This window comes from Myxocyprinus asiaticus, chromosome 16, assembly GCF_019703515.2.
Source record: "Myxocyprinus asiaticus isolate MX2 ecotype Aquarium Trade chromosome 16, UBuf_Myxa_2, whole genome shotgun sequence".
NCBI classification, from domain to species: domain Eukaryota; kingdom Metazoa; phylum Chordata; class Actinopteri; order Cypriniformes; family Catostomidae; genus Myxocyprinus; species Myxocyprinus asiaticus.
In genome coordinates, this window is record NC_059359.1 from 47646588 (window position 1) to 47659022 (window position 12435).

Genomic DNA, 12435 nt, shown 5'->3' on the forward strand with positions numbered 1-12435 from the left:
AATATAATAAAGTGTAATTTTTTCAGTGCTAAATTGAAAATCTAGTAACAGATTTCAATAATTATGTTTTTACTAGTAGAAGCCTAATTACTGATTTAGAAAATTAGCATTTTCGTAGTAATTCCACTGTTGAAATCAAGAAAGCTTTTTGCATGTGATTAAAAGTCAATTTGGCTTTCCATACAGTGACACACACTGTCAATATGTGTAGAAAGATATTTTGAACTGTTGTTTCCAGGTGCATAAGAATGGGTGGGCAAATAACATTGCACACTGTAGTTAAGCCACAACTGAGGTAATAGCTATCCATCCAACGAGTCCAAGTTTCTATGTTCTTGGATAAAAAATAAATAAAATACAAAATGTAAAAAAATTGGCAAATCCTGCTTATGTCCCTGCTTGCTTCTCTTTTTTCTCCCCTGCCTGAAAGAACAATGAAAAACTGCCTTTATTTTTTTGTCCAACCAAATGATTATCATATAGTCTCACACTGTTTCCTCTGAATTTGAGCAAAATTGAGCCTAACCCATCTGTTACAGTACAGATCATAGTCTTAGAGACCCAATTTCAGTCATATTACAATTATGACAAAATGTGTAATTACTAAGAGGGAGTACTACTGCCTAAAGGCCTTTGCACACCAAACATACATTTTCTCCTTGCCATTTTGAATAGAAATAATGGATTACTATGAAGACATTTACACCTCAAGCACTCATTCACTCACAACAAAGCAAGTTTTTTTTACAGTGAGAGTGTCAATTTTTATTTTCTTCGCCCGGCGATGAAGTGCCCTGAACAATTAAATGCTTTGGATCACGTGTCACGAGCCACTGCAGTTTCCAAAAGCAGCAGGTGGCGCTAAAGCACAGAAAGCTGTTTGACCACTCTGTACTGTATATTAATGGCGTGAATGGGCTAACGCCGGTCATTCACCTTGCTTTTAATGTGCAAGGACAATTCGTCTGCAATACGTTTCGCATTATCGCATCGCCTCTGGTGTGCAAAGACCTTTAAGGGAGAGCAAAATGTGACATCCTGTGACTTCCATTGCTCTCATAGTTGCTGATTCATGAGCTGTTATAAATACTGTAAATAGTTGATAATAATACTGGGATAGCTGTAGGAGTGGCTGCCATTCTATTTGTTTTGGTAAACAGAGAGTTAGTGAAGTTATTGTATTTTTGATTCTCTTTTCATCTGGTTTTCATTCAGGGAGGAAGTTTTGTTTTCACCTTTGTTCACCTCTGAAACCTGTGCTTCCACTTGATAAACAATAAAAAGAAAGAAAAAAAAGAATAGTTTATTGTGTTCTGGTTTAAGTCGTGCCCTTACCCTAGATGGGAATGTAACAAAATACATTCAGATTGACATGTTCATTGTAAAAACTATGACACTCACCTGTGCTGGTCAGCCATGACCATGGGCATTAGGGTGTACACAGCTGTTTCACTATCTACAAGATGAAGAAGAAAGAAGTACATGTCTTTGATGTCTTTTGCAAATAGTGTATTTGAATTGCTTTGGAAGATGAGTGCTTATTAAACATTTTGCAGATTTGGGAAGAAACCATGTAACAATCACCAGTTAATGTGTGAATAACAGAAAGCTCTTTCTGACACATGGACCTTTACATACACTGGTGGCCAAAAGTTTGGAATAATGTACAGATTTTGCTCTTATGGAAAGAAATTGGTACTTTTATTCACCAAAGTGGCATTCAACTGATCACAACGTTAGTCAGGACATTAATAACGTGAAAAATTACTATTACTACAAAATCAGAACTTCTTAAACTACTTCAAAGAGTTCTCATCTAAAAATCCTCCAAGTGCAGCAATGACAGCTTTACAGATCCTTGACATTCTAGCTGTCAGTTTGTCCAGATACTCAGGTGACATTTCACCCCACCCTTCCTGTAGCACTTGCCATAGATGTGGCTGTCTTGTCGGGTACTTCTCACGCACCTTACAGTCTAGATGATCCCACAAAAGCTCAATGGGATTAAGATCAGTAACACTCTTTTCCAATTATCTGTTGTCCAATGTCTGTGTTTCTTTGCCCACTCTAACCTTTTCTTTTTGTTTTTCTGTTTCAAAAGTGGCTTTTTCTTTGCAATTCTTCCCATAAGGCCTGCACCCCTGAGTCTTCTCTTTACTGTTGTACATGAAACTGGTGTTGAGCGGGTAGAATTCAATGAAGCTGTCAGCTGAGGACATGTGAGGTGTCTATTTCTCAAACTAGAGACTCTGATGTACTTATCCTCTTGTTTAGTTGTACATCTGGCCATCCACATCTCTTTCTGTCCTTGTTAGAGTCAGTTGTACTTTGTCTTTGAAAATTGTAGTGTACACCTTTGTATGAAATCTTCAGTTTTTTGGCAATTTCAAGCATTGTATAGCCTTCATTCCTCAAAACAATGATTGACTGATGAGTTTCTAGAGAAAGCTGTTTCTTCTTTGCCATTTTTGACCTAATATTGACCTTAAGACATGCCAGTCTATTGCATACTGTGGCAACTCAAAAACAAAGACAATGTTAAGCTTTGTTTAACAAACCAAATAGCTTTCAACTGTGTTTGATATAATGGCAAGTGATTTTCTAGTACCAAATGATCAATTTAGCATGATTACTCAAGGATAAGGTGTTGGAGTGATGGCTGCTGTCTAGATTTGATCAAAAATGACTTTTTTCAAATAGTGATGGTGCTGTTTTTTTACATCAGTAATGTCCTGACTATAGTTTGTGATCAGCTGAATGTCACTTTGGTGAATTAAAGTACCGATTTCCTTCCGAAACAGCAAAATCTCTACATTATTCCAAACTTCTGGCCGCCAGTATAAATTCTTCAGTGACCTTATGTGATTATGATAAGTTTAATGCATTCTAATCTTTATCAGCATATACTGTATATTTCAGAATATGGTAATAACCAGCGACCTACCCTTTTGATTCTTCATGATTGACAAAAGGCATCATTACAGGGGTGAGACCGTATTGATTGTGTAATCAGTTTTAGCTATTTTACAGTAGTTTACCATATATGGGTCAATCACACAAAGTCCATCAAGAACATGTATGGGTCATATTTCACCCCAAAATCAAAAGAACAAAAATAAGAAATTATCTTTGCTTAAAGAAAACAAGCCTGTTTTAAATGTAAGATTTTTTTTGTTGTTGTTGTTTTGTTCAGCATTATGATATTAATTTCATGACATTTTCTCCATTTTATTTCTTATAACTATATGGCAAAAAATAATAAAATATATATATTTTTTATATAAAATATGTATACATCATTGTAGTATTTGCAATGCCACTTCCTGATTTTAAATACATTTGTGTATTTGTAGTAAAAACTATAGTAATCACAAAATATACCATGGTTTTACTACAGTAACCACATTTCATACATATTCAAAATAAACCATAGTAATATTTCAGGAAAACCAAAATGATGGTAATTAAAACTATTATCAAATCTGCCAATAAAAATTACTACCGTTTTACTAAAGTAACACATGTATAATTTGTGGTTTAAAAAAAAAAAAGAAAGAAAAAAAGCATTTTTATGCTATTTTCCCTTTCTTTTTATTACAGTAATACGAAAAAAAGAATGATATATAATTTCAAATATAAGCTATCTATACAGCATTGTGGACATGTTTTCTTTATATTAAACACATTTAATTTTAGGTATTTAGTATTAATTGACCATATATGGAAAAAGCCGGATGAACGTGTAGGGCCGTAGTCGGGATCCTTCCCGGAAGCAGAGATGGCTACAATGTATCAGGGTCGCCTTGACAACTTCGATGGTTCGAAAATAAAACGAATGTTTGTAAATAAATAGCACTGTGTGCCATCTCACCTTCGGGGAGCTCTATTGTCCTGGCGCGGCGCAATGAGCGCGTTAACCGATTCAGCTGCACATTCAGATGTTCCATCGCCCGTTCCATCATATGAGACGCCAAACAGCAGGAATTCAACTCATGGAACTCTTATTCTGTCTCTGAACAGCCAAAGAGTCGATCTCTTCCATCTGCTGTGGGGTTTAGGGGCTGTGTCCACGGCTCACGCCAGCGAACAACATCCCTCGATCACTCTGATTCATTTTGGACAATATTTCCTCATGGTCACTAGTTTCTTCCTGTTTTCATTGCAATGCAGCATGGGAAATGTAGTCTAAGCACTGATACACAATTTGATCACATGACGTTATAGTTGATCATTATAGTTTGTTAATACACAAATAACTCTTAAATGGTTACACAAAGTAGCTACAAATATCTGCAGTTTTTAAATGTTAAAATTATTTATCTTATCCCAGCTCGATATGCCATGTCAACTATAAATAAAACATTTGTGGGTTGATTTTACATAAAACTATAATAGCCCAACACATCAACACTGGCTCGACCAATGATATGAGTTTTAGGCAGGATTATCTGTTTGCTCAACCAATGGCTTTTTAAAGGTGCACTCAGTATTTTTTCTGTTTGTCATCATTTGTTGTATTAGGCTGGTCATGTGATCTCAATGTGGCAGCCCCCGTGAGAGGACCCTCTTCATGCAGAATAAAACTGCTTTTATACTGATATGAATGGAGTCTTGATCTCATGTAAGTGCTCATGATTTATACCTATGTTTCAAAATTACTATTCATTTCTTCAGGAGAAAAACTCTTTTACTGAGTGTTCCTTTAAGATCTATAAGTACATGGCAGACTTAATGTTCATGTTGAATAAAGGGAGTTTCATAGTTGAGGTAATTTGTAGTTTTCATATAAACAAAGTAAGAAATGTGACTGTGTGTATGTTGGTGTTTGACAATTAAATGTATTTAAATATTGTGATAAATGTTTTGCTGATATAGAATTTTCTGATCTAAAATGTATCTCATAAAAACAAGTTGACACGTTTGGCATAACAGGCCTTACTGATTTTTGGGCAGCTGTATTATATTGCTCTTGTTATTTGGTAGAGATTGGACTGATTGATTCATTATAAGAAAACAGATGTGACTTAAAAACAAAATCACAAATTAGGCCCACCATATTGGATCACTTAGCAACCATAGCTGAAGTGAACTCTTATGTAGCTATTGGAAGATGGATCTGAATTTTAAAGATATGAAGAAAATTAATGATGTTTATGTTGAATTATGCTGTGCATCAGCATTTGTTTTGGACACATCTATTGTAGAGTGAGGTTTGAACAGTAGATGAGGATATCCGACAGCTGTGATTAGTGGTGGCTCGTACTTTATATGGGGACTAGCACTAATAAGCCCAAATCCGCGATAATGTTGAGCACAGTTATGTATTGTTAGAATGAAGCAGTGCTGTTTCTGTAGTGCCAAACTTTTATTTAAAAAAGTGCTTTCAAGTATCTGTATGACTTCAAACACACAATAATTACCAAGTTCAATATGACAACTGCATTATCACCAAAAAAAAAAAAAAAAAAAAAAAGATTCAATGGAAATGCTTCAAACAAACTGGACATTCAATAAATCGCTTCATTACTTAGAAACTGTTCAGCCTACATGACTCCATCTTCATTCAATTCTTTACATGACAAAAGTAAATGCACTTATACATACTGTGTGTAATCCAGAAAACAAATGAAGTGTTGTACTATAATTATCTTAGATATAATATGGATGGTTAATGTCTCACACAAGAAAACATGACTTAGGAAATGAGGAAAATTAAGATAGATAGGAGGCTAAACTCAGAGGTTCTGTATACTGTATATCACAACAACAACATTGTATTAAGAACACTGCTTGACATTGATTTGCTTTATTTTATATTACAACCATGTCATGTGTTAATTTAAATAACCAAAAAGTAACAATCATGGCCCCACTGCAGTTTTTCAAAAGTGTAGCTATGGCAGTTTGCTTGTCCCACCACAGTTACTGTAGTTGCATCTTTCAGGTAAAAGTTTTGAAGAAGGTTAATTTTTCAGGTTGTCCTACAGATTTTAATTAATTGAATCAAATAGTTAGCAAATTTGGAGTAAGTCATGGTGTAAATCTGTAAACAAACAGCATTATATGATCTAATGGTGAAGGCAAAAGTCCAAATTATCTAAATCTTGTTCCAAATACATAAATATCCAGTCAGAGATTTTTCAGTTCTTCAAAATGCTGATAAATGTTTGTTAAAATAAATCTGTCTCATTTGTGAATTAAAGTACCAATTTCCTTCCGAAACAGCAAAATCTGATCATTATTCCAAACTTTTGGCCACCAGTGTATATGTTAACATTAGATAGATAATGCACTATGAACTAACATGAACTTATAATGAACAATTGTATTTTTATTAACTCAAATTAAAGATTAATAAATGCTGTAAAAAATTATATTGTTCATTGTTAGTTCATGATACCTAATGCATTAACTAATGTTAGCGAATGGAACCTTTCTGTAAATGTTACCAAAATATTTTTCCTTTTCTAATTAATATGACATTCTTCACTGTCTTCCAGGACATTCAGTAAAACCCAAGAGTCTTGCAGTAAAGCTTGTAATGAAATATATCCTTTACATGTCTTCTCTGGAGGTTTTGGAAATGTTCTGGGAGGTGGTGGGGGATTCAGGTTCAAAAACATCATCTTCCATTCCTTCTTCAATCGGCTTCATAGACGTGGATGCTTTTGTCAGAGGATTTTTCTCTGTAAAGAACAGGCACAGTCAAAAAACTTTCATTGTATTAGAACAGTATGTGCTACTACCAGTCAAATGTTTTTACACAAATATCCATTCTTTATTCATTCTATTTTCCATATTAGAATAATAGAATATGCCATAGCAAATGGAAGAATGTGAATTATGTATTAAGCAAAAATGGTAAAAAAAAAAAAAAAAAAATCTAAGCTCTTTTATTTGAGCTACTTCAAAGTAGTTCACCTGTTGGCTAATTTACATTCACTATCCGCTCCAACTCATCCATTAAAAAATAAATACATTTTTTTTGGACATTTTCTTGTGAATAAATTGGCATGTAGGCACAATTTATATTTTTCTGAAAAACTAATTTCAAGCATTAAAGCACAATACTTTAGATCAAAAGGTTTTTAAGATCATGAGAAAACACACATTTAGTCAAATGTGTACAAACATTTGACTTGTAGTGTAAAATGTATTATAAGGTCAAATAAAGACTTTATAATACATCAACATTATAAACAACTATTTACACAGCATGGATGATACAGAAGTAGTTTTCAGAAATCATTCACTTTTTGTACTGTTTTACAATTCTACATTAGCATCACAGTAATACTGTGATGAAAAAAAAAAAATCACACAAACAATAAACTTACAACTTTGTTATATACACTCTGTGCATGTTATAAAAAATTAGAAGAACTCAAAATGTGTGGGCTGGGAATCATTTGAGTTTTGTTCCTGACAGAAATTATTTTATTGCGACAATTAGTACAGTCCAACATTTTTTATGCAAATTCTAGATTGGTATATTTTGGAGTTGATTTGTTTTAACCTTACAACATTTTTGTGTTCATGAAAAATCAAAGTGGGATATGATCTATTTATCAGATTTAATAACTGTAACCCCTGTTTTAGGAATCACTGCTTTAATTCACTGTACAAATAGACATTTTTAGATGTCTATTAATGGAGTTTCTTAATGGAGGAAGAATATGTGCTACATTTACTGGAGTCAAAACAGTTTTTGAAATATTGACAAGATGAATTTAGATGAAATTTATATGAGGATGAATATGGGCTTGTGCAAACTCATCAAATGCAGTTGTTTGGATGTTAATGGTTAACTTCATAACAAGCCTGGTTATCAGAGGTCACGTCTGAGCACTAAAGGGAAGTTATTCTACAATCTGGTTATGTTTAAAATGATAATTGGGTCATTTTGGTGGGGTTGGGGAAGAGAAAGACAGTGAGAATAAAAGAAACCATCTTACACCCCATCAGGCCCGATCTGAGGTCACAGCTAGAGGAGGAACAGGAGGAGAAAACATTAGCTGACACCCGATATTAATAATTTTAAATCAAACCAATGTGTTGAGCAACACCACAAATTTAGTGTCTATTAGCAGCTCACACTGGAACAGATGCAGTGCAGAGTGGAGATGAGAAGGAATGAAAATTAGAAATGACATGACTTGAATTTAAAGACCCCATGAAATCAAAATCAAAGTTTTATGGCTTTTAGTTCATGTTGAGTTGAGTAGTTACAACTACAACTAACTTTTTTCAGTTTCATGACAGTAGCGCAGCTATTTTCACAATAGTGTAGCTTTTCCAGCAGCAAGCTACATTTTCCAATGATTAGCATCACAAAACACTACATTTGTCACATTTCAAAAGTAGCAATGGAGCAGACGGAGTAATCAAACACGCTCACCTTACCCATCCTCTCTCTCTCATGTAGTGCTGGGAAACCAAATCATGTAAGTGAATCGGTTCTTTTGGACAGTTCATATACAGCTAATGAACTGGTTAAAATAAACCATTCACTTATTTTTTGTGTACATTTTTATTCAATTTAATGTTCTCACCCTTTTTTGTTTAACCCTTATGAAAATTAACCATTGCTTTACTGTAGGAATACACTGATGAGACAAAACATTATGACCACCTGCCTAATATGCTGTTGGTCCTCAGCGTGCCAACACGACGTGTCGTGGCATGGACTCTACAAGACCCCTGAAGGTGTGGTACCAACACATTAGCAGCAGATCCTTCAAGTCCTGTAAGTTGCGAGGTGGAGCCGCCGTGGATCGGATTTGTTGATCCAGCACATCGCACCTATGCTCATTTGGATTGAGATCTGGGGCCAGGCTAACACCTTGAACTCTTCATCATGTTCCTCAAACCATTTCCGAACAATGTGTGCAGAGTGGCAGGGCACATTATCCTGCTGAAAGAGGCCACTGCCATCAGGGAATACCATTGCCATGAAGGGGTGTACCTGGCCTGCAACAATGTTTAGGTAGGTGACACGTGCCAAATTGTTGTCCAGGACCGAGGGTTTCCCAGCAGAACATAGTCCAGTGCATCACACTCCCTCCACTGGCTTGTCGTCTTCACACAGTGCATCCTGGTGCCATCACTTCCCCAGGTAAACGGTGCACACGTACATGGCTGTCCATGTGATGTAAAAGAAAATAGGACTCATCTTCCACTGCTCCAAGGTCCAGTTCAAACACTCGCATGCCCATTGCAGGTGCTTTCGACGGTGGACAGGGGTCATCATGGGCACTCTGACTGGTCTAACGCTATGCAGCCCTATACGCAGCAGGGTGTGATGCACTGTGTGCTGTGACACATTCCCCCCGTAGACCTTCTGTCTGTTCGGACCAGATGGGATAGCCTTCGTTGCCCTTGCGCATCGATGAGCCTAGGGAGCCCAACACTCTGACACCAGTTTGTGGTTTGTGCCTCCTTGGACCACTGTTGGTAGCACCCCACAAGCCTTGCCGTTTCAGAGATGCATTGACCCAGTCATCTGGCCATAACAATTTAACCCTTGTCAAAGTCGCTCAGGTCTTTACTCCTGCCCATTTCTCCTGCATTCAACACGATGACTACGAAAACTGATTGTTCGCTTACCATTGGTCTACACACACATTGGCCTTGTTAAGAAATTATCAATATTTTTTTTTCTCCCATTTTCTCCCCAATTTGGAATGCCCAATTACCAATGCGCTCTAAGTCCTCGTGGTGGCGTAGTGGCTCGCCTCAATCTGGGTGGCGGAGGACGAATCTCAGTTGCCTCCACGTCTGAGACTGTCAGTCCACACATCTTATCACGTGGCTTGTTGAGCGCGTTACCGCAGAGACCTAGCATGCTGGAGGCTTCACGCTATTCTCCGCGGCATCCACGCACAACTCCCCACCAAGAGCTAGAACCACATTATAGTGACCAGAGAAGGTTAACCCAACGTGACTCTACCCACCCTAGCAACCGGGCCAATTGGTTGCTTAGGAAGCCTGACTGGAGTCACTCAGCACGAAGAAATTATCAATATTAATCGCTTCACCTGTGAGTGGTCATAATGTTTTGGATCATCGGTGTATACTGTAGTAACCATGGTTAATTTTGCGGTGACTGTTTTTACTACAAATACCATGGTTAAATTTAGGGTTGTGCGAGACTAGTCGACTAGTCGAATAAACGGTTCTGATGCTGCTAGTCGACACTGGAATTACTAGTCGGTTAATATTTCCCCCCATTAAACTGATAATAATTTTTACACATTTACGTTTGGCTTTATATTTGCACTTAAATTACTGTCATATTAATGTTACATATTTTAAATAGAATTAATAATACAAATATTATTTAAAAAAAAGAGGATTTCTGGAGCAGATACAGAGTTTAATTTCACCTCAGGCTGCACATGTGTTTTCTCTTCCCTCTCTCACTCGCAGCACGTGCAGGAAAATGTCCTCTCGCTAGACAAGCAAACTCAGCAAAGGAGTTATGAAATCACTTCGGTGGTGCGGGAATCGGCTTTCCAAACGTTTGAAAGTCCCTAAGGATGTTTTCACATTTGAGTCTTCTTTACATCTCTGCATGCTTGGATGTTATTTTTCCGCTGAGCGGGGTGAGTCAAGTCCAGTTTTTCACAGTTTGTTTCATGTTGACGTGTTAATTTTACTCATTAAAAATTTATGCTTTTGAGTAAGTAGCCTAGAAAATAACTGTTTTAGACTAGGTAGACTAGGTATGCCATTTTTAACAAGGTGCCGACTGCTTAACATGTTAAACTATCTTTTATTCTGTGTGCACATCAAGTTTAGAATACATTAGGTTTATTGCAGGCTACATCACAGGCCTATTTTTTTTACATCGTAACTGTTATTGGTTAATGTTCTTTACTGAACAGCTGTCATATTAGATCAATGGTTAATGCACGACTGCACGTCATGAAATACGCACAACTTTTCGGCATATTTTTTCTCTCATAGATTTGGCTTACCTGTTAATTATTTTTAACAATGTCCTGACTGTTTTAATATGTTAAGTAACTTTTACTTGGTGATTTCCGTTTAGAACAGGCTTTTAGGGTTGTTCCATTGATCCTGCACTATTCATTCAATTGTTTTCAATAAATATGTCTGTTAAATATTCGCTAACGTTGATTCAGTGAATGCATGTCATGTTCTATATTTAATGTACAATGATCATATTTCAAGCCGAGCACGTCGCAGATAAATGCCCCTTTTCCGTGGAATTTAGTGTTGGATTTGGAATAGATTAAGTACTTTAAATGGGTCGCATAATTTTTTTTTACTGTTTTCTGAAGGTTGGTTTCTGTTTAGACTAGTCGACTAGTCGGTTACAAAACTTCTGTTTAAACGACAGTCAAATTAGTCGTAGCACACATCCCTAGTTAAATTATGGTTAATGTAGTAAAACCATTATTAAGGTAATGTCACCCTAATTCTGCAATCTTGCTTTCTTGCAGTCTTGGTCATAACTTGCAGAATTCAGTCATATCATCTAAATGTTATATATCTAAAATATTTTATTCTTTAGGTTTTTTATGCTTCATGTATTTAGCTTATTTTTGTTATAAGCATGTAGTGTAGTTAACTACTTAATAGAAAAAAAAAAAAAAAGAGTAGCTTGATTGTGGTTTAACTACTTTAAATTATGAGTAGAATGTAGTTTGGGAAGATACACTGACTACATTTACATGGACACCAGAAAGCAGGTTATTGTGAAAAAGCAGCGTTCCCATTTACATGCACTGTATAAGTGGCATACTTTTTACTCCTGTATACATGCGGCTCGGTCAGTAAGCAGCTATCTCCACAGCAACATAATTTCCCCGAGACACTTGTGTAAAAAACATGGCATCTGAAGAAGACTTCATTATTTTTTCCCCCGTTGCTTAGTTTTATTTGCAGATAATCCAGAGTTGTTGCTGTGTTTGTTTTCTTAACTTTGTATCGTGACCTACAGCGGAATTGCGCTGCAATAGTGGGGTTTCCCTCTTACATAAAACTCTGGCATTCCCTCAATGTACATCATGCATATAAGCAAGGGACTGTCGATATTTTACATTGGTGTGTATAAATGGGTATCGTTTATAGTGTATGTGTTTTTCCCACTGTAGTACCAGAAATGTTGAATTCTTTCCGCTGTGTTGACTTTTTGCCTCCATGCTATGATGCACTCTTCAATCACCCATCAGAACGTCGCTAATGTGTTTACATGGCCACAAAAGCCACGTTCTCTGGGAGAAAACCTGGTGTGTTAAACCGCTTTCTCTTAATCCCTTAAGTGGCGTAAGGAAATTGGCGTGCTTGTTTACATAATGTTTCAGGACGCCAGTTTCTGCAAAAACCCTGGAATAAACCGTTTTCTATAGTGCATGTAAACGTGGTCAGTTTCAAAGTAACTTCCCCAACACCTGAAACCATCTATCT

The 12435-nt window shown here is 36.3% G+C and overlaps 2 protein-coding genes across 4 annotated transcripts in view; both read right to left on the reverse strand.

Moving 5' to 3' along the window:
• hace1 (HECT domain and ankyrin repeat containing E3 ubiquitin protein ligase 1) overlaps window positions 1–4130 on the reverse strand; it is a 76759-nt gene extending 72629 nt beyond the window's left edge. For both annotated transcript variants that reach the window (XM_051720612.1, XM_051720614.1), the window contains exons 1-2: window positions 3872–4130; window positions 1402–1456 (exon numbers count right to left, since the gene is read on the reverse strand). In XM_051720612.1, coding sequence (XP_051576572.1) covers window positions 1402–1456; window positions 3872–3962 — 146 coding nt within the window. In that variant the 5' untranslated portion in view covers window positions 3963–4130. The remainder of the gene's footprint in view (window positions 1–1401; window positions 1457–3871) is intronic.
• A 1660-nt stretch (window positions 4131–5790) lies between these two features.
• Window positions 5791–12435, reverse strand: part of bves (blood vessel epicardial substance) — a 36543-nt gene continuing 29898 nt past the window's right edge. Inside the window, exons 8-9 of one of the 2 annotated variants that reach the window (XM_051720640.1) lie at window positions 7956–7984; window positions 6539–6686 (exon numbers count right to left, since the gene is read on the reverse strand). In XM_051720640.1, the coding sequence (XP_051576600.1) occupies window positions 7962–7984 (23 nt within the window). In that variant the 3' untranslated portion in view covers window positions 6539–6686; window positions 7956–7961. Of the gene's footprint in view, window positions 6687–7955; window positions 7985–12435 lie in introns of both variants that reach the window. The other variant, XM_051720639.1, reaches the window with a different exon arrangement.